At 40.0% G+C, this 27,744-nt stretch overlaps 5 protein-coding genes across 5 annotated transcripts; 2 read left to right on the forward strand and 3 right to left on the reverse strand.

Annotated features, from left to right (window-relative positions):
* Positions 1-1,092: 1,092 nt before the first annotated feature.
* LOC105454241 (sapecin-C) lies at positions 1,093-2,245 on the reverse strand. Its single transcript, XM_011696748.1, has 3 exons — positions 2,106-2,245; positions 1,768-1,906; positions 1,093-1,506 (listed from the first exon to the last, which is right to left on the reverse strand). The coding sequence occupies exons 1-3, from the start codon at positions 2,170-2,172 to the stop codon at positions 1,488-1,490; spliced, it is 225 nt and encodes a 74-aa protein (XP_011695050.1). The 5' UTR covers positions 2,173-2,245; the 3' UTR covers positions 1,093-1,487.
* Positions 2,246-5,151: 2,906 nt separating this feature from the next.
* LOC105454244 (apoptosis-inducing factor 1, mitochondrial) lies at positions 5,152-9,274 on the forward strand. The gene is made up of 12 exons (XM_011696751.1): positions 5,152-5,673; positions 6,220-6,515; positions 6,599-6,656; positions 6,745-6,899; positions 6,965-7,095; positions 7,190-7,365; positions 7,462-7,653; positions 7,736-7,926; positions 8,038-8,290; positions 8,376-8,533; positions 8,622-8,867; positions 8,958-9,274. Exons 1-12 carry the CDS (start codon positions 5,589-5,591, stop codon positions 9,027-9,029), a joined length of 2,013 nt encoding a protein of 670 aa, XP_011695053.1. The 5' UTR covers positions 5,152-5,588; the 3' UTR covers positions 9,030-9,274.
* LOC105454243 (protein broad-minded-like) lies at positions 9,260-13,993 on the reverse strand. Its single transcript, XM_011696750.1, has 8 exons — positions 12,215-13,993; positions 11,797-12,134; positions 11,522-11,718; positions 11,049-11,453; positions 10,652-10,971; positions 10,040-10,217; positions 9,742-9,957; positions 9,260-9,661 (listed from the first exon to the last, which is right to left on the reverse strand). The coding sequence occupies exons 1-8, from the start codon at positions 13,873-13,875 to the stop codon at positions 9,542-9,544; spliced, it is 3,435 nt and encodes a 1,144-aa protein (XP_011695052.1). The 5' UTR covers positions 13,876-13,993; the 3' UTR covers positions 9,260-9,541.
* Positions 13,994-14,052: 59 nt separating this feature from the next.
* Positions 14,053-17,685, reverse strand: LOC105454242 (TBC domain-containing protein kinase-like protein). Its single transcript, XM_011696749.1, has 12 exons — positions 17,343-17,685; positions 17,011-17,260; positions 16,687-16,915; positions 16,324-16,598; positions 16,052-16,198; positions 15,686-15,968; positions 15,416-15,593; positions 15,150-15,356; positions 14,809-15,068; positions 14,611-14,738; positions 14,366-14,528; positions 14,053-14,299 (listed from the first exon to the last, which is right to left on the reverse strand). The coding sequence occupies exons 1-12, from the start codon at positions 17,545-17,547 to the stop codon at positions 14,192-14,194; spliced, it is 2,433 nt and encodes an 810-aa protein (XP_011695051.1). The 5' UTR covers positions 17,548-17,685; the 3' UTR covers positions 14,053-14,191.
* A 352-nt stretch (positions 17,686-18,037) lies between these two features.
* Positions 18,038-27,251, forward strand: LOC105454245 (dedicator of cytokinesis protein 7). The gene is made up of 20 exons (XM_011696752.1): positions 18,038-18,280; positions 18,725-18,899; positions 18,978-19,156; positions 19,253-19,394; positions 19,468-19,671; positions 19,743-19,934; positions 20,015-20,239; positions 20,327-20,601; positions 20,665-20,980; positions 21,056-21,361; positions 21,444-21,649; positions 21,758-23,521; positions 23,590-23,717; positions 23,790-24,052; positions 24,125-24,384; positions 24,476-24,910; positions 25,010-25,362; positions 25,447-25,649; positions 25,722-26,041; positions 26,118-27,251. The coding sequence occupies exons 2-20, from the start codon at positions 18,759-18,761 to the stop codon at positions 26,173-26,175; spliced, it is 5,970 nt and encodes a 1,989-aa protein (XP_011695054.1). The 5' UTR covers positions 18,038-18,280; positions 18,725-18,758; the 3' UTR covers positions 26,176-27,251.
* The last annotated feature ends 493 nt before the right edge of the window (positions 27,252-27,744 follow it).

Raw genomic sequence — 27,744 nt, forward strand, 5'->3', positions numbered from 1 at the left:
CGTACACAGCATCCCTGTTGCAACATGTTGTTACAACGTTCGCTTTTTGAGTGATTTTTCACGCGACAATTCCTAGCTGCAGGCTTTGCCATCTAATAATCTTTTGAAATGTGTCTCTGAATTCTCTATCTGCGTAATTTAATAATGCACCTATAGAATAAAGTTGTTAAATTGTCTAAAATATCAGGCGTTAATTACATTTTTTAACGTAAAATTTCGAATATACTTTAGGACAAAGATTTGGACATTTTTAAAAAATTGTTGGGATTACTTAATCAAATATTTAAAAAAATGTTAAGTGTAACTATTCTCAACATCTGTAGGAAAATTGCAAATAACTTAGTAATTAGAACTGATAGATTTTTTAATAATTTTATTATACTGTTGTGAGTGAATGAATAGGCAATTAAGTATTATTAAAATCAAAGATTACAACGTGCTAGAAATTCATCTCCCAATCTCTCGTGTCGCGAGATAGTTTATCAATAAAACATGCATCGTAGTTTGTAGTTTGTATTAGCTGCTGTGTTCGCGCACGCATATTTCGAATACGGTAAATGCCGTCAACTATAAATCGCGTTGCGTGCAGATGAAGAAAATATTTATGCGATCTATTAAAACAAATACAAACCGGGGTATGCATGCATCGAGCGATGCCGCGACGCGGCGGCCATAGCGCGAATAGCGAGCAAATAAATTCTCATATTGTCGAAAAACAAAACGCACACCGGTTTTCGAAGCGCAAAATCGATCGTGTGGCATGCGGAGGCACACATACATAACGGCGAGACGCGGACTCTCGCCTATTTTGAGGCTGGTTTACGCGATAATTATGTTAATCCTTTTCGCATCGTATACGTTTACTTTCGATCAGATTTAACCGCGCGATAGATCTTGGTGGATTAACTCGCTTTGACTGTCGCACGTTTCGTCGACGCTCATAATCAGTGTTACATCAATCTCTCGCGAAATCGATTACCGCACAACGCGTCTACTGCATTAGAAATTAGGCAATCACCCTAATCGCGTTGGATGATCAAGATCAAAGATGTCTCGTACGCAATATTATCTACTGAATAAAAAATTAAACTAAGTTAAAACTCGAACAACTTATATTTACGGCATGTACATATTCAAATATATATATTAAATTTATATTATTGAGTCTGACATTTTGATCTATGTTATATTGTTACTGTTCGTTTATTCTTACTGGAAATACATATATATATATGTTTATTTATTCATATATACATATTTATATTTATATTCTTTATATACCACGAATTATAAGTATATTTCTGAAAGTATGTGTAATGAAAGGATATATATAAAATATATTGCACTAATTTTAAAGAGTATTATAGACGAATTTATGATACATTTTGTTAAAATTCCAAAAAGTGTGAATCATACGCGACATGTCCATCAATCAAAATTCCAGTCCAGTTTTCTCAATTGTAAGAGAATGATTACCGCAATCGAAATTAACCAATCCATCTGTCCCTATAAATAATTAAAAAGAATTTAATTATTAAACTGATCGACTAAAATGTCTTGATACCGGGCATATTGATCGCTCATTTAGCCGTTATTAAATCTGTGTTATGACGTATCTTTAATTAATTGCAGTTTCAACAAGAGTTTTAATAGTATCTTAATAACGGTAGTTTAAAAGTCATTTTCTGCAAATTATAAAGCCATTTTTGTCATCGGAATAAATATCGAAAATATAAGAAGACCATAATCATTCGAATTGTTACTTACTTGCGGCACGAACAAATACCATTGCTGGTACAGCTTCCTCCTTTATATCCTTTGGCGAGACAGTGAGCGGCGCAAGCGCTGTGACCAACACCAAGACCATCGAGAAGATCACAGGTGACCCTACGCTCGCGATGATGTTCTGTAAAAAATCATCACATCGATATTTATAGTATAGACATACATTTAAATATATTTTAAGAGTTATTTTTAATACATGCACACGTACATTAATTAATTTATAGATTTAGCACTGTTTTTTAAGTGCATATCGCAGTTGAGAATAACCCGTAAAGTTATATTCTTATGTGTTAGATTTCAGATTCTATTATTATACATACCTTCGACGGGAAGTGCGAAAGCGACCGCAGCCACAATCAAAAGAGCGAATACGTATAAGATCTTCATCTCGAGAATTGAGACTTTACCGACCGTTGTAAGTAGAACATTGAATTTAATTTTGCTGTTCTTTATATATCAATGTAAACGATATTATAAATTGCGTCATATGGCGATGGTGGGGAGATTGCTTTATATTAATAAACGCGGTGATTCTCAGAATGAATATCTATGTTGGATCTTCAATGTCCGGAGATAAGAGAAAAGCACATATTTACGTATTTGCTCTTAAAAGAAGACATATCTGATTACAGCTATCCAAAAAGATCACTTGTGTAACTATATTGTAGATATATGCATAAAAATTGCCAGTTGCCTCCGCGACACTTGTCCTTTAGTTATCATAAACAGGATAATTATAAGGTCGCACTAAGGACGAATGAAAGAATTTACTTCAATTTTAGAGACATCTATTTTTATCTTTCAACGTGTTATTGTGTTACAATACCGTATAATACACTACTATTATATTTATAAATACAATAATATTATATTTTATTAAATTGCAATTCTAATAATTTTTTTTACAGATTAATTTTATTATGTATGGAATAACAAAAATTATGAAAATTTAAAGCGACTTTATAACTCTGCACTGCACAACTTTGGCAAAAGGTATAGACGTTGATATTCGTATTTTTTACTCCAAGTTTCATAAAAAATTACGTAATTAACATTGTGATTAAACATCGCGCATAAGATCGCGTGGATATCGTTCTTGATGCTCAAAAACGGAATATTTGTGCTTTAAAATCAGGACTTTAACAAGAGATACATTGTATTACAAGTGTGCGAACTGCAGTGGCTTGTTTCGACGTGAAATGTTTCATTTATATGCAAGAATGCTATCGCGTTCTTCACGAGAAAGCGGAAAGCGCGGAATATATGCAAAAAATGTCGAAACATCTAAAAATGAGAAAAGAAAAAAATGTTACATATTAATAGCAAGTAATTTTTAAATTAATAAAGTATCAAAGAAGGTCTAGTGAGCCTTGCACGGAATTAGTGCTGTGATGTAAAGTATATTTAACATACTAATTTGTACCCAAACGTTTTGGCTTCACATTGAGCCATCCTCAGTGGGTAAAAATACAAAATTTCGTTAATGCATTACATTAACTGTCATTCGTTCGATGTGAGATCGCTTGTAAAATCGCTCGCTGTAGGATCTCTGATCGTTGAAAGGTCGTAAGCATATAATGTAATTCGGTACATTGATGAGTTTCTTTGCTCCTGTTTCCCATATGTAAGAATAGGTTTCAATATTATTATAGGAAACTTACAATTTGTCCTGAATTTATTGGGTCGAGTCGGAGGAGTAACTTAAGGTTAATTATTATACACCTCGTCTTGAAATAGTTCATGTTTATCGCTCGCCTAATTAATGTTCCACTTGACGTCTCGTTTTTATACACTGACTCAAGACGACATCTATAATAATTAAGTTACTCCTCCGACTCGATCCAATAAACAGATTGCAATTTTGTTATAATAAGATTCAAACCTATTCTTACATATGGGAAACAGAGACAAAGAAACTTACCGGTGCGTACCGGATAATATTATATACTTGCGATCTTTCAACAAGCGATCCCACAGCGAGCGATTTTACAACAAGCGATCTTACAGCGAACGAACGACAATTAATGTAATGTATTAACAAAATTTTGTATTTTTATCCACTGAGGATGGCTCAATGTGGAGCCGAAACGTTTGGATGCAAATTAGTATGTTAAAAATACTTTATATCACAGCACTAATTCCGTGCAAGACTCACCAGTCCTTCTTTGACACTTTATTAATTTTTAATTATATGAGCCAGTTACTTATTAAATTTTAAATTTTATGTAAAATTATTATTGTATAATTAAAAATCAAATATTTTATATTTGATATTATCGACAATAATTATATATAGAATCTCGTCAACTTCTATATAATATTACTATAATATAATATTATTAATTGACATCATAGTCATCAAATCAAATCAAAATTAAATTATGTAAAGCGATATAAATATCAAAATTAAATAGATGTAGATATAGATATAAATGAAAAAATAGAGTTCAAAACTCAAGACGATAATTGCGTCCATTAATAATTAATGCAACAGTAGATAAAGTTTCATCTAAGTAGATTCTACGAAAGGCGATATATTAGTTAAATTAATACTATTTCTGCACATTTTTTTCACGTGTGTCAATTTACATGTTCCGTGTTAAAAATTGCGCGAAAATAAAAATGTATAAACTTGGCGCACGTGAAAATATTTCTCGCGCTCGTTATTAAATTTAAAAAATAAAGTAATTATACAAATGAAAATTATATATAATTAGTGAAAATTCTTTTAATATGAAGAAAAAAATGCTACCCGTGTACATCATTATTGTTATATAATAATAATAAAGTAGAAAAACATTCAACGATGGTCAAACAGACAGGTATATCTTCTTTTTTTTCCTAGGAAATGTATGTTAGGTATCTGTAAATGTAAGTGCATGAGTTAAGAGTTTCATACTTTCATTTTTCCGCGACGTCCCTAAAGGCCTAAAGTGCATCGGGATGAAATTAGTACAGCACACGCCATCTGTGACAATACACGTAACTGTTTTCTCATTCCATTATAGATACGATGGTAATAAAGTGCTTAGCGTAGAATTAAAAAAATATATATGTATATACGTATATATGTATATTGAGAGAGCAGCTTGTAATTAATTCGAGAATGAGACTTTTATTTCAACAAAAATTCAGACGCATAACGCGATATTTGTTTATTCTGTTCTATATTTCGCAAGTTTTTACAATTATCGTGCGCGTACTTTAAACGTATGTCAGTATATTATGAGGATGTAATTCGCAACATATCGTACTGTTTTTCGTATTCTGCCTCGCTGAAATTTCACTATGTGACCTACAAATTGTCATTTTTTTTTTGTTCTAAAATTTCGATATTTCTTTCAGCTCCACACTAGAGACCTGCGCGCGATCTCGTCTGAAGTAGCCGCGCTCGGGCCCCTCGACTCTCCAATCGGTTCAATCGTCCCGGCCCGGCCGGTGTCGCACGGTGCTACATACACGCGCGTACGTATATACGTGCACACACGCGCGTGTCGCGAAACCAGGCGAACTTCTAAATTCACGTGCTTCGTTGACCGGCCTCCAACATTTCCGGCCACAGCAGGGAGTCCAGGTGAGAGGCTGCGACTCGGCGCGAGGCGCGACTTCGGGAAAGGAGGCGAGAATCCAGGTTAATGGCGTGTCGCACGACGTTCATCCTTCCGGCGAGCGTCCTTCCGGTCCAGGGTAAGAGCGGCGGCGGCAGCAGCCAGCGGCTGATCGCTGCACACGGCAGCAGCTGAGAGGGAAAACACGGCGAGCGCCCACCATATTGCGTAAGGACGACCGGCCCCGGGCAGAAGATGTTCGTCTGCGGTAGAATCGTCGGCCAACTGCCCGCCAGGCTCACACACGCGAATCGCCTATATCGACCTGTAAAATACGTCGGTGCGTATCGGAGTTACATCTGAACGATTCCTCTTTCTCTCTTTTCCGTCCTCCCGTTTCGGTGCACGCTACATCCAGCCGTTCCGAGGGAACGGTCTCGTTTCCCGCCTATTTTACATTTTTTGTCGACGAGAGAATCTCCATTATTTTCCTTGTTTTCTGCACAATTGCCTGCGCCGCGATTGCGTAAGCTTTTGCGAGCGATAATTGTACGGATTGGATCAACGGGACTTTGTTTACAATCTTCCATGCGGCGTGTCCGCTCCGAAGTAGGCAGCGGATAACATAACCTGGAAACCGCGTGCTTCTAGATTTCTTAGAGTTAATAACTTACATAAGATTTAAAGAGAGAGAGAGAGAGACATTCCTATCTTTTTGGGGAAAAATTGCCATAAATGCCTTATATTATTTTATGCATAGCATTTATTGCATTTATATCACTGTCCAACTATTTTCAGTCAGTAAACAAACGTTATCTCCTTTTATCTCCTTGATAATACTACCTTGCTTAATACCCTGTTGATAGCTTGCTAAAAACATTTCCAGGAGCTGTAAATATTAGTAACTTACGTCACAGTAGTGATGCAAGTAATAAGAAGCCAACAGGCACCACTATCAAGCCAGAGGAATGTATGCCCTATCAATCGAAATATTCCAAATCACAAAAAATTGCTCCTGCTTGTGAGACGGGAGCGTCTTGTCCAGCGTCGCAGGAAGGATGCAAGCCGAACGGCAATCAAAATCAGCCAAGTGAGAAAGGCTCAGATGGCAAAAATGGGAAATATCAATTCCACTACTGGCACCTACTTGCCGCCTTGATCGTGACGGGAGTTGCATACAAGGTAATACTATGTGAAAACATTTTTACTTAATTAAGAACAGTCGATTAATTCAGTCGTCTTTATTGTAATTTTTTTTTCAACAGATATCTTCATCGTTTTTATCGAAAGATGACAAAACAGAACAGAAGGGCAAAAGTAAAAGTAAGTTAAATCAAGAGTATAATATTTTAATATAATAATAGAAATGTCGAAGAAATATTTTGCTTACATGTATTGTTTGTGCTTTCAGAGAAGAAAGAAGGGAAAGGCCATTGGAGAAATAAAGTAAAAGTTCCAGCAGAATCTAAATTTTTACCTCAGGAGGTACCTTATTTATTGATAGGTGGAGGAACAGCTGCATTTTCAGCATTTAGATCAATTAAATCTAGAGATCCCAAAGCTAAGGTATGTAAGCAATCGATTTACATTTTCTCCTTTTCTTATTCACGCATACAAGAATTTTTTTCCAGGTTTTAGTTGTAGCACATGAGGGAGAATTTCCGTATATGAGGCCACCGTTGTCCAAAGAACTCTGGTATAACACAGATAGAGAAACAACTGCACAATTACGTTTTAACCAATGGAACGGAACTCAGAGAAGGTAAATTTTCCTAAATTTAAACGTACAGTTAATAATGTCGTTAGTACAATTGTCTTTCTCTCTTGCATAAAGAATTTTCATATTTATTTTATAGTATTTTCTATGAACCGCAAGAGTTCTACTCGAATGTTGCTCATCTCACTGAGTCGGATAAGGGTGGAGTAGCTGTAGCTATGGGTTGGAAGATTACGAAAATCGATGTCCAAAATAAAACAGTGACTCTCGAAGATGGTTATGAAATAAAATACAACAAATGTCTCATTGCAACTGGTAAGATTTTGTTAAAAAATTTATGCCAAACTTGAGATTTATAATTGAATTATATATGTAGTTATATATAATACATACATGTAATTATATTTACAGGCACATCACCTAAAAATCTTCCGATATTCGAATCCGTTGAGGACGGCGTAAAAAACAAAATTCTAACATTTAGAACGAAGGATGATTTTCTCAACTTGGAAGAAAATGTCTCTAATCCTAAATGCAAGAACGTTGTAGTTATCGGTGGTGGTTTTCTCGGCTCGGAACTCGCCTGCGCGCTCGCTAGGAGTTGTAAGTTTTTTATTTTTTGTTATCAAAATATTGGAAAATTACTCTTTTAAATTATATTAGGAAATATTGTGTTTTATTATAGATAAATCTAAAAATATTTTCCAAATTTATAAAGAAAAGTTTATAATGGCACAAGTATTACCAGAATATTTGAGTGAGTGGACCACAAAAAAAGCTGAAGCAGAAGGTGTTCACACCATACCTAACACAGAAGTTCAAGATTATAAATATAAGAAAGGCCGATTATCCCTCGTCCTCACTGGTGGTGAGACTGTACGTTGATATAATCAAGCTTTTACTATAAAGTTTACATTAACTTTTAACATAATTAGTCAAATACTCTGATTTATATTAAATTTTTTTAATTTTTTTTTTGCAAAACAGATTGATGCTGATCAAGTGATAGTAGCGGTAGGTGTTCAACCGAATACAGAGCTGGCCGCAACTTCCAATTTAGAGACGGAGCCTAAAATAGGAGGATTCCTCGTTAACGCTGAATTAGAAGCGAGAAGCAATCTTTGGGTTGCCGGTGACGTCGCATGTTTCTATGATGTCAAACTTGGTAGAAGAAGAGTCGAACATCATGATCATGCGGTTACCTCCGGAAGATTGGCGGGCGAAAATATGACCGGCGCGGGTAAGATTCAACAAATTTTAGAGGTGTCTCTAAAAAGTAATGCATTTGCGACAGCGTAAAAACAAAAATGAATTTCTCGCTACAGGTAAACCTTATCTGCATCAATCGATGTTTTGGTCGGACTTGGGACCTGACGTAGGATATGAAGCGATAGGTATTGTAGACTCGTCCTTGCCAACGGTTGGAGTTTTTGCGAAAGCGGCGGAGGCAAATGCCGCAATGCCGGTTAATAATCCTAGCAATGTGAGCAATCCTCTCAGTGAATATATGTATTATGTGATATATTTAATTGTGGAACTATTTCAGTTAGACTGGTTTTTTTTTTTCTTAGGAACAAAAGACAAATTCGGAAGACTCGCGATCTAATGAAAAGTCGGAGTCATCGGTGTCACAAATTGTGAAAAGTATTAATAACGCAGAAGAAAAGAAGAAAGAATTGTCTGAAGATAGCGTGAAGTCGGAACAATTTACAAAGAACGAAGATTTTGGAAAGGGCATTGTTTTCTATCTGCGAGACGATGTTGTAGTAGGAATAGTGCTGTGGAATATCTTCAACCGAATGTCGATTGCCAGACGGGTAAATTGTTTTTATTTTTTATTTTTTATTGGGCTGCAAGCAAGACTATATGATAATTTAATCACAATGATAATTTTGATACTGTTTCAGGTTCTTACAGGAAATACGAAGTATGATGATTTAAATGAGGTAGCTAAACTATTTACCATTCACGAAGATTGATTACTTGAGAAATAAGGATTTGACTAACAAATAAGAGAATGAATGACAATATTGAGAGATTATTGTATCGTATTATACGATTGTATCGTATATGTAAAAAGATGTCCGAGGTGTTATCATTGGAAAACCTGAAAGCGAGACCTGGCGTGTCGTTGAATTTCGCAGGTATGCGAATTACACGAGTACTAATGTTATGTTGTATACATGAAGATTTCTAAATACAATCTGTACACAAAATGTTCTCATACATGTGCAAAGTGTACATACGTTCATTGTAGCTAATGCTAATAGAAAGCATTTAGGAAATAGAAGAACAGAGAAATTTTTATTAATTATAACGCAATTGATAATTGTTATTTGTTATATACACACATTTTACAATTATTTCAGTGTTAAGAATCTGTAAGATATTTTCTTTTGCATGAATGCAATTTTGTTTATGATTCGACGCTGTCGATGGTGTCTTTTTTTTCGTTGCTTTTTAAGTTACCAAGATGAGTGAGGCATCATGTCTATATTTCATCTTCTGAATTTAAATTTTTAGTCATTGCCGGTAAAATTCGATTTCTATATCGTTGACCTAAATTATCCATATACGTAATGTAATTATGACAGCGATACTCGTCCAATACCTGTATAAAAAATGCACTTGGCAAGTTATATAATGACATTAAATGTAAATAATTTTATTTAGTACATTTCATATGCACACCATGCTTTCCGGCCACATTTTTCTGTTCGTTAAATCCTGTAGCAGCTCTTCCTGACAGAATTGCAGAAGTGATACGGCATAATACACCATATAATCGGACGGGTACAAAATGCAAATTGCAAAAAAATGAACTATCTCGCTCCATGGAAGGATTCCCCAAAAGCATTGCGATAACATTCTATTGAATATCATCCACCAGTCGATACCGAAGACATCCTATATTTATCAGGAGAATCAGGGCGTTATATTTTTAAGTAACTAAATTCTTTAAATGATAACACTTTCAACTTTTAATCACCTTTAATCCATATTTGATGTTTGGAAGCTCGATATTAACCATGGTTTCTAAAACTTGCATAAAAGTGAACTGCGAACTAGTGCTTTCGTTATTTTTTTCATCGATAACTTTGCCTAATTTCGGCCAGAGAAGCAGTGTCGATGGAAATTGAATTAATTGCATGATAAAAGTCTTGCATCTGTAACCAATTATATTGCTAATTATTATATTGTCTGATAATATATTGATATAATAGCATATTTTCTGGTCAATGACGAAGAAAAAGATATCGAGACGGAATGATGAACATCAATCCGGTGAGAACCAAGTTTTCAATCTGAGACCAGCCAATGATGATATCTGATTAGCTTGAGTTAATCGTTATTGATAGCTTTGAAATACTTGTTTAATCATTTGTTTCTTTGTGATTAAAATATCGCGAAGAGATATGGATTAAACGAGAATTCTTCTGCCACTACATGTGACCATACCGGATATTAAACAAGGCTATCAAAGGATTAATTCGCGGTCAGCTGAGGCTCTAACTTTTTATGCTAATGATTTGCTATCGCACAGTAAATTAATAATATTTGAGTTAATATATCAATATATTTAATATATCAGATTGCATACTTATCCAGATCTCCATCACAGATAATGAATACTGTTGCCAAGAACCAATCAAAACCCTCGAATCTGTTCGGTTTATTGTACTGTATAAATATGTAAGCAGAATGAATGAATTGTTTCAAGTTTTTCTGACTATCGTTATTATTTTTTAAAATCTCTCGTTGCTCGGCGTAATTCAAAACAATGTTAATAGCAATTATGTCCTCTGGAAGCCAATAATCTGTGTCGTAGGTTATATTTTCTTGCCATTCAAAGTGTTCTACCCATTCCGCAGTTGGAATGGCTTTGTTCATTTGATTCAACAAATTTATCATTATCGAATTCTAAAACAAAAATTATTTTCTTAGTTTTCTGACATTGTAATTAAATAGGATACTAAATTTATTTTTTGCGACCTCACTTTGATCGGGCATCGCGAGGCTTTGTGGGCCGCTCTGACTTGCGAAACCCAACTGATGTCTAGCAATCCGGGCCTTTCCTCCTGCAGCATATCGCTCAGCTCCGAATCGCATTCGATTTCTCGGTAGTCCATCATGTCTGCGTATACTCTGGGCGGTGGAAACTCCGAAAAAAGTTCATATTCCTCAAATGGTACGACATATTGCCTCCTTTTATATGTCATGTAATATGATTTTAATAAAATATTATGTCGCAAGAAACTGCATTCGTCAATTATGTATTCCTTTGTCGGCTCTGGCTTATCATCATCGCCCTCTGTTTTCTCATAATCAATTTCATCGTCGGATCCTTCCTTGTGAACTTCAATGAAAATCGTGCTGTTTTTCTGAAGGCCTAACAACGCTTCCTATAAAAATTATTACGTAATTATTACATACAAGTGTAATTGCTCTTTTATCGCGTGGGACGTACTACCTGGAAGTTCAACGAATTCAATAAGCAGGCACAAACGTCTAGATTCCAAATCACTGTATTCAACGACAGAAGTGCTAAATAATGATAAGTTGAATCCTCGTCTGTCGCAGCCTGCAGCAGCTCGGACAAGTTCGAGGGATAATCCTTTTCCTCGTCGTTATCCGACTCGCTGTCATTCACCATAAACGCGGCGAAACCTATCAATGGATATATACATTCTATATCCGTTAATCAGTACATTGAGGGATATTGTTATAACCGATTAAGTGCTTTACAATTAAAATTGAGGGAAAATAATGTAAGTATATGTAGAAATTCGTCGACGTTCTCTGTGTCCCAAGGATCGTAAAAGAATCTGGGATCTTCTGCGTTTGTGCAAGTTTGCGAGAGCAAAGTTGACAGGACGTGGGGCCCGAGATCCGCGAGCACGTTGTAGCCCAGATCGAAATAACCGGCCGATGAGATGAAGCTGATTATGTCGGTAGAACTCCAGATCACTCTTAGGGGAGCGATTGATCCGCGAATCAGTTCCTCGAATACCAACTTCTCGTTAACGAGCGCTTGCAGCCCGAGCGGTATCGTTACCATTTTTAGCAAAACTTTTTTGACGGCACTGTAATAGAATTTCAGCAATTGTAATCGCGAGCTGACATTTTCGGAAAATAATAAAGCTTGTTTTTCTATCTTAATCACCTATCGAGCTGTTGAATTTTATTTTCGTTCTCGACGCTGCACTTGTTCAACCTTTTGTAGAAATTGGTGACGGCCGGATAGAACTGCGTCTCGATCTGTTCCTGCGCGGCCTCGTAAACGTCATAAACGTCGAATAACTTTTCTACGAGATTAAACGAGGTCAGAATATATTTTATATCCATTATAGAAAACGGCTGTTTCAATAAATTCGCCGCGTACAGCATCACGATCGCGACCGGGCACTTCGACGGTGCGTTTTCGGAGTGCTCTTTACAATTCGTAGTCAAAAACGCCGGGCCGTCTGCCGTGTTCACCATGTGAGAAATAATGCTTAACGTGTGCGGCCAAATCTTTATATTGTTATCAGAAAGAGATGCCTTGCGGCACAACGCAGCGTGATAAAATTCAGCGTTGTACAATACATCCGAAACATTGAGCATATTTTGAAGAGCGCTGCAGCAAGTGTTGTACACTCCACTCGGTGCTTCTGCCGCCAATCTGTTCAAGGAGCTCAACAATTCTACCAAGAAATCAGCCACGTCGAATGACGTTTTCAACGGACACTCCGCGAGCAATTTTCTACCCGCCTCGTAGCTGCAGAGCTGCGAGACGAGCGTTAAACAGTGCAGATAAGTCGCGGTTTCTATCGTGTTGCCGGAAATACACAGCTCGTTGTTCTCGTCCATAACGGAGACGGACAAGGAACAGGATGCCTCTGCCAGGCCGCTCTGAACGCATTCGACTACGTTCTGCAGAAACGCCGGCGACTTGGCCAGAACGGCGATGAACGTCTTCCTGACCGAGAGACCGTGAAGCCACCGCTTGCTCCACTTGGCCTGCGGCTCCAGCACCGAGATGATATTCAGCATGTTCAAGGTTTTGGGCTGCAACGAGTTGCCGAAGCTGTGCGTACTGAGAAATACTATGAACTGCTCTATAACTTCCTCCACCGTCTTGTCGCTGTGCCTGGTGTTCTTCAGCATTTCCTCCTGATAGCGGATTATTAAGTACATTATGCAGAACAGTTTCTCGTGCAGGAAGAACTTGAAATTAATTCCGGAGATCAGAGTGGGCAGGGTCTCGCGCACCTTCGGCGAGTGATACTGCGCGTTGAACGCGCTCAACAGATTGCCGTAAGTGTGGTCCAATTGCGAGCAATTCAGCAACTTCGCGTGTACCTGCATGCTGGCGTCGAATATGGCCCTGCTGTCGTCCGTGAGACCGTCCAGCAGCGTCTTCTGGAAAACGTCCCACTGGGAGCTGCTGTTTACGTTGGACAATTCGATCTTCAGTAAGATTTCGTAACCAGCCAGCCTCACGTGGACCGGCTTGTCGCGACTGATCTTGTCGATGATGCAATTGTACTCCTCCCCGCCTCCTTGCGGAGAAGCCCAATCGTCCGCCGCGAGATCGCTGGCGAAGGAGAGCAACGACTGCGATTGCGACGCCGCGGACGAGGGTTTCACCGCCACGTATTGCTCGGCGATCACCTTCCTCATGGAACTCAGCAGAGCGGCCGTATCCCTCGAATGCGAGAGCTTGTAGGCGATATCGCTGGGCACCTGCTCCTTGTCTATAGCGCTTTGTATAGTTTTCCCGAACTCCTTCTTCAAGCATTTTCTCAGCCATTTGTGAAGATCCGGCGGTACACCTTTGTCCATACTTATTTGCCTAAGCTAATACTTAGTAAACCTGTAAGTAAACCTTAATCAAGTACATACAACGAAACGCACGTGCCTAAGTGTCCATAGCTTTGACATTCGTTGTCATAGCAACGGAAGGTGTACACATACGAAGACGTATATGGAACCGTCCTTTGAATAATCGAAGCCACGCGATACAATGAAATCTTTTTTATAACAAAATTATACAAGATCGTTATACATGTTTTAGAGGTCATATAATATCAGTTGTACTGTATCGTATGAATAAATCTGAGTATTATATGTATTATAGTAACTCAATTACGTAATTCAATTAGCGTGCAGGTACTATGATATTCGGAGACTTGGAGCGTAACGCGTTAATTCCACCTTGCAGGGAGCAGACTCCTACGACGTTGCATTTTACCAGAAAGTCTGCAAACTGTTGGAAAATATATTAGAACAAATTATCTCTCTTCACAATTTCCCGTTATATGAATTTACTTGCCAGCGCATTGTTTTGATTGTGCGGTCCAATAATCACTACGACGCTGCTCTTATTATCTATCAACGGTTTTGCATGCGGCCCGAGCGTGTCGACGTGAGTTTGAGACAATTGCACGCTTGTGAATGGAATGTTGATACTGCCGAGAATAGCACCCCTCTCGAATCTGTTCGAGATAAATTATTGATTTAAGAAACAAATCCAACGTAATGTTATTTTATTATAGTTGGAAAAAAACGAATACTCACTGTATATTACTGCGCACGTCAACCACTATCACTTTGCTCGGTGAGTTGTTGTAGAGATTTAGAAAGTCGTCCACGCTTATCCTCGGCATTTTCTCGGTTCCCGCTTCGGGTTCAATCCAGTTTGCATCCTGCGGATTAGAGTTTTCAATTAATTATGTAATATGTAGAAAATTAAATACATCGATCGAAATACTGTACCTTCGTTGTATTGTACTGGTGTTTTCTATACGTAATACTAGCGGGTGTATTTTGATACATTGTCATGGAATCTTTAACGCACAATTCGATGTCAATCTCGGGCAGATCGGAGAACAGGAGAATGCACTCGTTGAAACCCGACATCAGTAAGGAGTCTCGCAGTTGCTTCAATATCGCTAATCCAACCAAGAGAGGAAACGACGAGTCTCCCAGCAATAGTTTATCCCATAGATGTAATATCTTGTGCAGCGGAAATACATCTAAAATATTAGCAATCTTTGATAATCGACGATCAAAAATAATACGGCGTATTAAAAATGTATGAATGGCAAAACACTTACGTGAAAACATTGTTAGGAACCACGGTATGGCAAAGAGCTCCGGTACAAAGTTTATGGATTTCAGATGATTCGCCAATTGGGGATCGTGGAACGCGATGATTTGGGAGAACTTGCCCAGATACTCCTGTATCACCGCCGAGTTGTCTTTCAGAAAGAACTTGTGGAGGTACTTCGGTATGAAGGTCGAGAGACACGCGAAAGCTCGAGCTGAAAATCAATTGTGCGATAAATTAAAGAATACAAGTACGCCTGTCGAATGATCGTACCTTCGTTGTTAAAATTCAAATAAAGAAACGGCGCTGTCAGCGAATCGAGTCCTTGCCAGTAGACGTAATGTGGATTATTTCTGACCCACGCCTTCAGTAATCTCTGCAATCGTTCATGCCCAGCGCCGGATGACAGCAATTCGCTATACTGATGGCACCTCGGTATGTCCACCTCTATCTGAAATTATTACATACATATCTGAAATCAAATTACTGACGGGATGCATTTATATTGAGTCGAGTATCATATTACAGATATAGCGGTTATACCTGCCGATCGGTGTGAGTGGGCGTTTCCTTATCGATCATATCGTAACGCTTCTGTATGTCGCCGGTGATACTAAGCAGAGCCGCCCATACGGCACCTCTAACCGGGGGCGGTATGTCCTTGTGCGCCTCCTCGATTATTGCCTCCTGAGTGAGCGGATAAGCCTGCAAAAGTCTGTCGAACAGGACGAGCCTGTAAAACTGATACTCCGTGTCGCGCTCCCTGATGATCAATGGCAATTGTGACGCGGCATTCGTCAGATCTTCCTGCGCCTGAACTCGCATTCTGTAACGTACAAACTTTTGTAATTTATCGTAATATCGAGATAAATACGGGATGAGATAAAAGATAACTAATAAAATACTGACTGGTTTGTCAACCAAGGGTAGTTCGCTATGTATGGGATATGAGCTAAACGCTGACGAAGAGTCTCCATAGGAACTTTCACGACTCTTACATCGAGCAGACTAGCGGTGTCTCTCTGGCCAAACATGTGGCCAAGTAATATGACTAAACTGAAACAGACGAAATTTCAAATATTCGATATAATCCCACTGAACAATATAATCAATTGTTATTATGCATATATAGACATGTTTTGGAATGCATATATAAACATGTTTACGTTTTGGAAAATTACTTTGGAATAGTTAAGATAGGTGGCCTTGATCTAATGAGACTCTGCTTCTTTAGATCCACAGTAATATCCCCGCCGGCCAATTGCCACAGATAATACAACTCGTCCATTTTCCTAACAATAACATTCTTATAGAGATTTTCTTCCGTTTCCTGTATATTTCTCATCAAATGTTCCGCGAATAACGGCAGCTCCAGCAACTCCTCCGGAGTCTTGCGCTTGGTAGGATGAATTTGCAGACACGAATCTACGAATTCCTTCAGCTCCCTTGGTAACTTCTGTAAGATACAAAAACACAAGATACGTAAGATGTGTGACATTACGATGTAAACAGATTAGAATGCACGATACGTAAGTCCTTCATACTTCATAAGCGTGGAAACAATTGTTTTCCCTGGCAAGACGTTCGAAAATGCTGGTGTCGCACAACATCAAGCTCAGAACTTTCCTCAAGCACTGGGCCAATTTTACGCCAGGCCAGATGGGCTGTCCCAGTAGTTGCTCCGCTATAATCATCCCCAGGGACCAGGAATCTATTTTGACACCGCTCGGACTGGGATTCAGAAATACCTCTGGCGCCGTGTATTTCGGAGAACTGAGAAGAGAAATTTTACTTGTGATTCTATGACAAGCAGATGAATCTATTATCCAACATATCAGACATATCGAAATTGGAGTATTTGAAAATACCCGATTGGGAAGGACACATTCCTTCCTCCGTCTGTCATGTAATACAATCCGTAATTGTACAACTGGACGTCGCCGTTCTTCTTAATCAATATGTTATCCGGATTCAAGTGCCTGTGCACCAGATCTAGTTCGTTCATGCGTCGCAGCGCTAAGAGACTCTGAAAGGATATCTTGACGATCTCCTCTGTGCTCAGATCATGCCTAGTGCTCAACGGATCTCCACTGTACTCCGCAACGACCACGATCCTCTCTACAAATGTGCAAAATATAAAATTATACGATATCTCGGCGGGAGATAAAGGTTTGTTCGTAAATCGTCACGGACGGCTCACCGTGCTTGCTTCTGATTATGTCGAGATACTGGGAGAGATGGGGATGGTAGATGGTCTTCAGAAACTGCGCCTTCCCGTAGATGGTTATGGAGTTCGGCGTGAGCGGCAGACCGTTGCTGCCGCACACCTCCACCGGGTGACTTTGCGCGAAGAAAGTCACGCCACCCAGGCATCGCTCCTCGTTCTCCAGCAGTGCGGGACACATGGCGTTCGTGGGGTAAATCCATAAATCCTTCTCCGATTATACGAGCCGACCCCGCCGTTCCGCTGACTCGGATTTCCTATCGCCTGCCGTCATTGTTGCCGCTCTCGGCATCTCTTACGACATGCCCGACGTCCGCCTACCCCTATGCCATAGGTTATAACAGCTGTCATTCAACAAACACACACATGGGAGCGTAGTGCGTGAGTATCTCGCACTGCAATGCCGATTGGTATCATTCCACCATAGTATGGTAATCGGTAAGAATCACCGCGATACGCGATATGCTGGACATTTAATTCAGAATCATCAGATTAAACGCTTATAATTTAATAAACGTTTAGCTTAACCTAAACAAAAATTAAAATAAATTTTTTTTTTGATTGGGTTGAAGACACACAAGTTCCCCAACCGGGGAGCATAACCTCAACAAAAAAAAAAAAATAAATTTATATCGCATGGTGGTTTTATAATAATTTATATAATGTTGAAGACGCGTATCATATGATGATAAAAAATATCTTGAGCCGAGAAGAACGACCGACGAGTGTCGCTGTGTATGCATACAAATAATAGGCACTGGCACTGTCCTGGCACCGACTCACCACGACGCACCGAGAGGCGTCAGTGGAAGATATACGTCAAGGTTTGGAAGAAGTACCGAAGGAGAGTGGATTTTCTTACTGACGATTTTGATTATTTACAACCGCCCCGTTCTCGATGAATTCGGATTAACGTAAGTAATTGTACGACACGATAAATACACGTACTCGTCGCGATATCTCGCTCTTCGTTACTTGTTTTGGGCATGGTTATAATTTCTGCTCCATTTCCAAGCTACTCTCACAACCTATGAATATTAATCATTGTTTTCTAATTTTACCGTTTCTTAAATTTGTTATAACATCTCACAGTTAAGCATCCTTCTCTCTGGTTAAGCACACAATTGCATTTCTAGGTAAAATAATTCGACATGTATAAAAATGATGCAAGTTTAAATATACTCTGTGTGTATATGTAGGTTGTTTTATTGCAAAAATAAAATTTGCATATCAAGAAGGAAATAAATATATGACATATTAATTTGGATTTAAAAGTTAGAATCATTAAAATTAAATTAAATATGCAGTATAAGTTTTGTCAATAGGATTAGACCTATCCATATTTTTTTTTATTACAGAATCTCGTCAGGTTATTTTGCTGGGACATTTATAATGTCTTCGGTCCAGCGTGCGTTTGCTCACAAGTTAAGCAAGCAGCATGCCGCCGACGTAAGGCGGCAAATTGCCACTTCTACCTCCTATTCTCGTGATTTGTCAAAAAGCGGTAGCAGTGTATCAGGATTTTCTTCCACGGTACGTAGTCTTCTTTGAAAAACTGGAATGTGAAAGTTACAACTAATATTGAAGTAAATTAATATCTAACTGTTGCAGATGTCCTTGTGTGAGGTATTAGAGCCACTTGATTACGAAGAATTCTTGGGACAACACCAGTCAGTACTGGACCGTGATCCTTTAAAACCGATACTAGATTTCCCACCGGGAGATGTTGAATTGAGAGTCATAAAGAGGAAGATTCGGACAGAGGAGCCAATAGTACCGCACGAATCAATGTAAGAAAAATAATGGAGGCATTATTATTACATTATACATAATTTGAAATTTGTGATAATATAATGTATTTTTTATCTTAATCATTTGGTTTTTAGAGATACAGTGTCGCCTTATGTGAAAAGATGCATCGAGAGCTTTACTTCGGACTGGGTTGTAATACATCGCAAATACAAAGGGAGAATCTCGCCTATCGCCAGAGACAGATTGCTTCAGGATACACCTAGACAAGATTTCGAGGTATATCTAGTGCTGGAGATAAAATTAGTTTGTTAGTGAGATGCAGGAACTGAAAGTAATCTATTTCAATTAGGTGGATCAGGAAGATGCAAATGGCTGTGTATCACCGAGCGAAGAGGATGATTTGTCCAATGCCGGAGATACTCCGAGAGGGTCTTGGGCGAGTCTGGATTTGCGACATTCGCAGCATGATCCTCTTTTGCCGAGTTTATTGGATCGCGTCTGCCTCGAAACGATCGATCAGATGAACGAGCAGAAAAGATTGGAGGATCGACAGGTACATGATTGGCAAAGCGGCAAGTTTGTGGGTTTTATTTTGATTAAATATTTATTTTCTTTTTTTTTCAGGAAGCCTTATTCCCGCTTTATGCTCCTCCAACCTCTCCTGACGACGAATGGCAGGAAATCAGCGTTGCTCCGGACCCTACCGAGCCTTTTGCTCATAAAGTTCTCGTGAAGTGTCTGCAGTTAAAATTAGAACTGGAAGTGGAGCCAATATTCGCGAGTCTTGCGCTGTACGATGCCAGAGAAAAGAAAAAAGTACGATCTCTTTTTCTAAGTTAAAATTACGATTTTAAAAACATAACACTAATTGTACATTACGAATCGTTTTATTTCAGGTGTCAGAGAATTTTTACGTCGATATGAATTCAGAGGGATTGAAAAGAATGCTTGGGGGACACATTGCTTATAGCGATGCAAGCACGTTAGCCAGAAGCTGCGTTTTGAGCATCAGCAAACCCAGTCCCGATTTGTTTCTTGTCGTACGGCTAGAGAAAGTATTGCAGGGCGACATATCGGAGTGTGCCGAGCCGTATTTACGCGAAGATAAAAATAAAGATAAGGTAACAAAATAGGATGAGATAGTCATGCATTTTAAATATTTAATTATAATTTTTTTTCTTATATCATTGTTTTATTCATTTCGGTAGGTCAGAGCTGCCGCCGCCGCTGCATGCGAACGCCTGGGTCGTTATAGAATGCCTTTCGCGTGGACTGCAATTCATCTGTCTGGTGTAATCGGTGGTGGTGGCGACACGGATAGCACTGGCAGCGCTGGATCCTTAGACAGAAAGTCAGGCAGTCTGGAACAGTGGCGAAAGAAGGTGGAACCGCCGACGCGACGAGGTTCGCTCGAAAGACGCAGTTCGGACAAAAGACGCAGTTGGTCACCGGACGATTTTGCCAATTGCCTCGACAGCTTCAGGTTTGTATGACGCTCTACTTTCCTACTGAAAGACTTAAATGTAATGCCTTGATATTTTTGCAGGCCCATTACTTTAACAGTCTCAAGCTTCTTCAAGCAGGAAAGCGAACGACTTCGTGATGAGGATCTTTATAAGCTTTTGGTTGAATTACGAAGACCCGGCTCCAACTTGAAACGATTGAAATGCTTACCAGGGATATTAAAATTGGATCTCAGTCCTAGACCCGAGGAGCTACCGAGGTGTCTCGATCCTGATCTTAGAAGATTAGTTCCGTATCCGGATGAAAAGAGCCGACCGGTTAAGGAGATACTCGAATTTCCGAGCGAAGTTGTTTCGCCAGATTTAACGTATCGTAATCTTCTGTATCTTTATCCCAAGGTGTGTACAAAATAAAATAAGTTTTCAATTATTTTCTATTAATTGCATATTAGAATTACGTTCTATTATTTGTAGGAAGCGAACTTCAGCTCGAGAACTGGCTCGGCTCGCAATATCGCCGTAAGAATTCAGCTCATGGGAGGTGAGCAAGAAGCCGACGCGCTCACAGCTATCTTCGGCAGATCGTCGTGTCCCGAGATGACGCACGAGTACTTTACGTCTGTGTCATATCACAACAAGAATCCGAACTTTTACGACGAAATCAAGATAAGACTACCCGCGGATTTAAGCGCGAAACATCACTTACTCTTCACCTTCTATCATATTAGCTGTCAGAAGAAAGCGGAACAACCAAACGTCGAAACGGCGGTCGCGTATACGGTAAATTTCGATCAACAATTAATAAAACTAGCGGATTAATAATTTAATTGACGTACTGAATGACTATATAAAATGTTTGTAGTGGCTACCGCTTTTAAGAGACGGCCATCTCCAATCAGGCGAATTCAGCTTGCCAGCTATGCTGGATCCGCCACCCGCAAATTATTCTTACATTGCGCCCGATGTTCTTTTGCCAGGCACTCGATGGGTGGACGCTCATCGAGGAGTCTTCACAGTCATATTGGAGCCCGTTTCCAGCGTTCATCCGCAAGACAAATATATCGACAGGTAATATACATATGTATATTATATATACATATTATAATAATAGTACATTATTTTTTTTTCTCTTATGTAAAGCGAATAAAAAAACATGTAATAATTTTCATATTACAGATTTTTATCGTTATGCGGCTTTTTGGAAACCGGTCAAGTTCCGCCCCGTATCGGCGAAGCGGGCATGGAATCGGAATTGAAATCAGCCCTCCTCGAATTAGCGCGCGCCTCGCATTCCGCCTTGGTGCGATCACTTCCCCAATTATTGGATCAATTGCTGTGTCTTCTAGTGCGACCGCCAACATTACCGTCTCAATCACTGAACGTCGCCGCTACCATTTTCGAGGCCCTAGGACTGCTCGTGCGAAACATCACCAATCTACCGGACGGTCAATTGGACGCGCATGGTAGACATGCACTTTTGGCCACCTACATCGCGTATCAATGCTCCCTGCCGAGCATGACTCACAACGGGGGCGTTGCACGAGCACAGAGCAATCCCGATTTGCCCTTGGAAGACCTGGAGATGGAGATCCACTCGCGAGGATTGGACAGAACCGCGTCGATGCGGCAAGAATCGCCCTCGATCAACAGTCATCCCACCAGGAGACTTCTACACGAGGAGCTCGCCTTGCACTGGGTTGTATCCACCGGTCAGGCGCGCGAGCTGGCGATAACTCATTCCTGGTTCTTCTTGGAGCTGATAATGCGATCGATGGCCGTGACGCTGTCCGAGATGGCATCCCTGGAGGCACTGCGAAAAGTGAGATTCTCGCCGCAGTTCTGTGACGATGTTGCGACGCTCACCGCTGCGTTAACGTCCGAGGTGGTATCGCGCTGCGGCAAGGAGACCCGCGTGGCGTCCAACTTGATATCGAGCCTCGGCAACTTTCTGTCCGACCTGCTATCCGTGATGGACAGAGGATTCGTCCTGTCGCTCGTCCGCGCCGCCTGTTGCTCGCTGTCGGATGCATCGATGCACATTCCCGACTCGGCGGCGTTGTTCGCCCTGAAACTCGATCTCGTGAGAACGGTGTGCTCGCACGAGCACTACGTAGCGCTGAACCTTCCCTTCGGCACCGGCTATACATCAGGATCCGCCCCGGCATCGCCCAGTCCGTCGACTGGCAGCTCGGGCAGTCTGATATCTACTCTCGTGCCTGGGGATAGAGCTCGGTTTTCGGAACTCAGTCAGGAATTCAGGCAGCAGCACTTCCTGGTCGGCATCGTTCTGTCCGATCTGGCGAACACCTTGGAGATACCAAATCCGATGCTGCAGAATAAAGCCATCGGGACGGTTCGGCATCTTATGAGCTGCCACGACGCCGATCCACGATATTCCGATCCCGCGGCGAAGGCCAGAGTCGCCGCGCTGTATCTGCCGTTGCTGAGTATCTTGATGGATGCCTTACCCCAGCTTTATCACTGGGACTCCAAAGACAAAAGCGTCTATCCGGATGAATCCGGATCGATCACGCAATCGGTGGCACTGGCCATTGCCGGCGGAGCATCGGCGGACACCGCGGGCAATCAGTGCCGCGTGTCCTTGAGCTCCGAAGCTACTCGACATCTGTTAATGTGTGCCTTGTGGGTACTCAAGGGACTGGAACGAACCGCCCTGGCGCAGTGGTGCTCCGAACTCAGCGCGCGACGCATTCTGAGCTTGCTGCAAGTGCTGAACATAGCCACCGCGGCTTTCGAGTACAAAGGCAAGAAGGCGCTTAAAAGGCTGCCACCTCAAGCAACGGCCACCAGCGATATTAGATCGCGACTGGAGGACGTGATTCTCGGCCAGGGAAGTGCCCGGAGCGAAATGATGCTGCGAAGAAAGGAGAGAGTGACTGGAGACAAATTGAGATGGCGCAAAGATCAAATGCCTTACAGGTATAAATATTATATTATTTAAATTATAATAAAAATCGTAATTATATATAAATTTATCGTTCTTAAAGATCTTGTGAACAACCGGAAGGAAGAGCTGTGGAACAAGACGCCCATATAGAAGGAGCCTTAGCGGCTGAGGCTTCTCTTGTCGTATTAGATACTTTAGAATCCGTAGTTCAAGCCGACGGCGGTGGAGGTATTCATCGATTTCTTTATTTCGCATATTTGAAAATATGCCAGTATAATTTACACGTTCGAAATTATTTAGGCGCGGTTGTCGGTGCGGTGTTGAAAGTGTTACTAAGAGCGCTGGCTAGAAATCAAAGTACATCGGTGCTTCAGCACATGTTCAATACACAGCGGGCTCTAGTCTTCAAGTTCCATAGCGCATTGTTCGACGAGGAGAGCGAGCGCTGCGGAGACTTGTGTTTAACACTGCTCACTCGATGCAGCTCGCCCTTAAGCGCCATTAGAAGTCACGCTGCTGCGAGTCTGTATCTGCTGATGCGACAGAATTTCGAAATTGGAAATGTAAGTTAATCACCACTTCGGGATGTTGATTGTTCATGAAACAATGTTATTTCAATCTTACATGTTTCACAGAATTTTGCGCGCGTCAAGATGCAAGTCACGACATCCTTATCCGCTCTCGTTGGCAGAGGAAGAGCTCCTAGCGAGGGAGCACTGCGTAGAGCCTTGAAAACGGTGCTGGTATACGCTGAGAGAGATACAGAGCTTGCAGACACAAGTTTCCCCGAACAAGTGAAGGACTTACTGTTCAATCTTCATATGATTCTCTCTGATACTGTTAAGATGAAGGAATTCCAAGAGGATCCCGAAATGCTCTTGGATCTAATGTACAGGTAAGATTTTTGAATCTTAATAAAATACGATAATTCAGTTTATGCTTTAAAACATGACGAATTAAGGGATATATCTTGTTATTTTGTTTAGAATTGCCAAGGGTTATCAAGGATCGCCTGATCTTCGCCTGACTTGGCTCGCGAACATGGCGCAGCAGCATATGGAAAGGAAAAATCACACGGAGGCAGCAATGTGTTTGGTGCACAGCGCCGCTCTGGTAGCGGAGTATCTTCATCTACTAGAGCCTGGTGGCGGTGGCCGACCTGTAGGAGCTGTCGCTTTGAACGCCGTTACACCGAACGCTTTAGAGGAGAGCGCGGTCGGCGATGACGTACTGGCCAGAAGGGAAGAAGGACTTTGCTTAGGCCCTGATTTTTCAGAGAGCGGATTGGCGGGTTTATTGGAGCACGCGGCTAGCTCTTTTCACGCGGCTGGAATGTACGAGGCCATTCCTGATGTCTATAGGGTATTGCTGCCTATAGCGGAAGCTGCACACGACTACAAGAAATTAGCTAATATTCACGGGTATGAAAATGTTAATTGCTTAACTTATGATATGGAGGATATATCTTTGCACTTCGAAAATTTACTACATAAGATCTTTTTTCGGGACTTTTTTTTCAGTAAACTTCACGAGGCATACACGCGAGTGGAACAACTGGCCGGCAAACGCGTCTTCGGGACGTACTTCAGAGTTGGTTTCTACGGCGTAAGATTCGGCGATCTCGCCGGCGAAGAATTCGTTTACAAAGAGCCGACCTTGACGAAACTCCCGGAGATATTCTCGAGACTCGAGAACTTCTACGCCGAGAGATTCGGCGCGGATAATATAGTAATAATAAAGGATTCGAATCCTGTGGATCCCAGCAAGCTGGAATCGGACAAGGCTTATGTACAGATCACTTACGTGGAGCCGTACTTTGAAGCGCACGAGCTTAGGCACAGACCAACAGTTTTCCATAGGAATTTCAACATAAGTGAGTATTGATTTACACAAAATATTATATTTTGTTATCACAAATAATTTTTTTAATTATTTTTACGATGACTTTGACTTTTAGAACGATTCGTTTATGCAACACCTTTTACTCCTGGTGGCAAAGCTCACGGCGAGTTACGAGAGCAATGCAAACGGAAGACTATATTAACGGTGGCCACGCATTTCCCGTATTTAAAAACCAGGATTCGAGTCGTAGCTCGAAAACAGATAGTTTTGAGTCCCATTGAAGTCGCAATCGAAGACATACAGAAGAAGACTGCCGAGGTATTGCGATCGCTCTTTCATGCCTTATTAATTTTAAAATATGTGTGTAATAAATTTTTATATCTTAATTAGGTGGCCGCTGCAACCGCTCAGGAACCACCTGACGCAAAGATGCTACAAATGGTCCTTCAAGGTTGCATTGGCACGACGGTCAATCAAGGACCCGCTGAAGTGGCGGTCGTGTTTCTTTCCGGTTTGCGCGAACAAAACGCACAGCCGAGCAGATTGCAGCACAAGCTCCGTTTGTGTTTCAAAGATTTCCAGAAAAAGTGTCTCGACGCTTTGCGGCGCAACAAGAATCTGATCGGTCCCGATCAGCGGGATTATCAGCGGGAGCTGGAGAGAAATTATCAAAGATTGACCGAGAGACTGGCACCTCTCATCGCTTGGAGGTAAGAAGGTTTTAATTAAAGAAACGCGTATCTTTTTAAGTTTCCCACGTTTAAAGAAATTTTTGCTGCCACATAGCGGACCGTCCTTAATTAATCAGCAAACTGTACCATCAACTCCTCCTCAACGCTGGTAAGGGAATGAAACACTGCCATAGAAGCTTACCAAAGACTCTTCTTCTTCACGTGCCATCTCCGCGTCGGAGGTTGGCAATCACTGGTCATAGCAATTTGAGAATTTTGGAGGTTGCTCTTCTGAAAAGTTCTCTCGAAGTACATCCAAACCATTCCCTCAGATTGAGCAGTCATGATATTCTTCTTCCTAGATTTTGTTTTCCTTGAATTTTCCTCTGAATTATCAGTCGTAGTCAGTGAAATATCTTGTTCCCCTTGTTATATGTCCCAGATATTGCAATTTTTTACACTTAACGGTGCTTATAAGTTTCTTTTCTTTTTCTATTCTTCTTAGCACTTCGACGTTCGTTACTCTTTTCGTTCCTCCATGACTTCCTCAGCATCCTTCGATAGATCCACATCTCCAGTGCTTCGAGCTTTTTTAGGGACATTGCGTTTATCGTCCACGCCTCCGCTCCATACAGCAGAGTCGAGAAGACATAACACCTCAGCAAACGAGTGCAATCAGCTTTAAATTCAGGTCCCTGTTGGTTAGTATTCTCTTCATTTTTGTGAAATTCCAAAGACTACTGTATTCAATTATTAATCGCGTTTGCGATTGTCATTTAGCTAATTCTGCTTATACTCTATTTCACTATTGTGAAAAATATTCGTACGTTGAATCCTTATTTTATAACAGGAAAAATTGTAAAATAAATATATATATTTAGCTAGAAGACTAGATATTATGAATTGTATTAGTTACATTATGAATTTTGTTATTTATATTATTTTATATACATGTTATGAGTCATTGATAAATTGATTTTTGTTATAAAAAAAAAAAAGATAAGGATAGTATTATAAAACTATCAGATTTCCGAATTTATTAAGTTGTTAAAAACTTAATGATCAAATATAAAACAAGGATTTAATGTAATTCATTTATATTGAAAGTTTATACTTATTAGTATAAAAGTATTACAATACGTTGTGATCACATTACATAAATGGATTTAGATGTGGTCGAATATTTAGAATTTTTTTCATAACTGAAAAAAATGTATTTGTATATAAATAGTACGTTCTGTTCTATCTATAAATTTTTTCCATCTATTTGCGCGTTTATTTATTAAATTAATTAAAATGTAATGCAATTTTAGCATTACAATATTATATGACTTGCTTATATATAAATGCGAAAACTCTAATAATATTCCCGTATTAATTTACTAAAGATTAATTTATTGCTCTAACTTGTATGACATTTGTTTCGTTATCTATCAATATTTATCTATCACATCTCAGCAATATACTCGTTCATAAATATGAATATTTGACACTGTGTGGTCATCTTTATATTTTATTATACGTCTTTACATTTTATGAACCGAGCGTTGAATACTTTTATGGGCTGAATGTAATTTCCCCAAGGACTAAACTGAAATAATATCTTGACTAAAAATATTTCTTTAAAATTCCCTGATTGCATTGAACGCAATGTAGAATGTAAAGCACTCGGTTTATAAAGCGTAACTTTACAAGAGATAACTCGCATATTTTGTATAATATTTAAGCACATATAAAATAAG

This window comes from Wasmannia auropunctata, unplaced genomic scaffold (assembly GCF_000956235.1).
Source record: "Wasmannia auropunctata unplaced genomic scaffold, wasmannia.A_1.0 LD335987.1, whole genome shotgun sequence".
Lineage (NCBI taxonomy): Eukaryota > Metazoa > Arthropoda > Insecta > Hymenoptera > Formicidae > Wasmannia > Wasmannia auropunctata.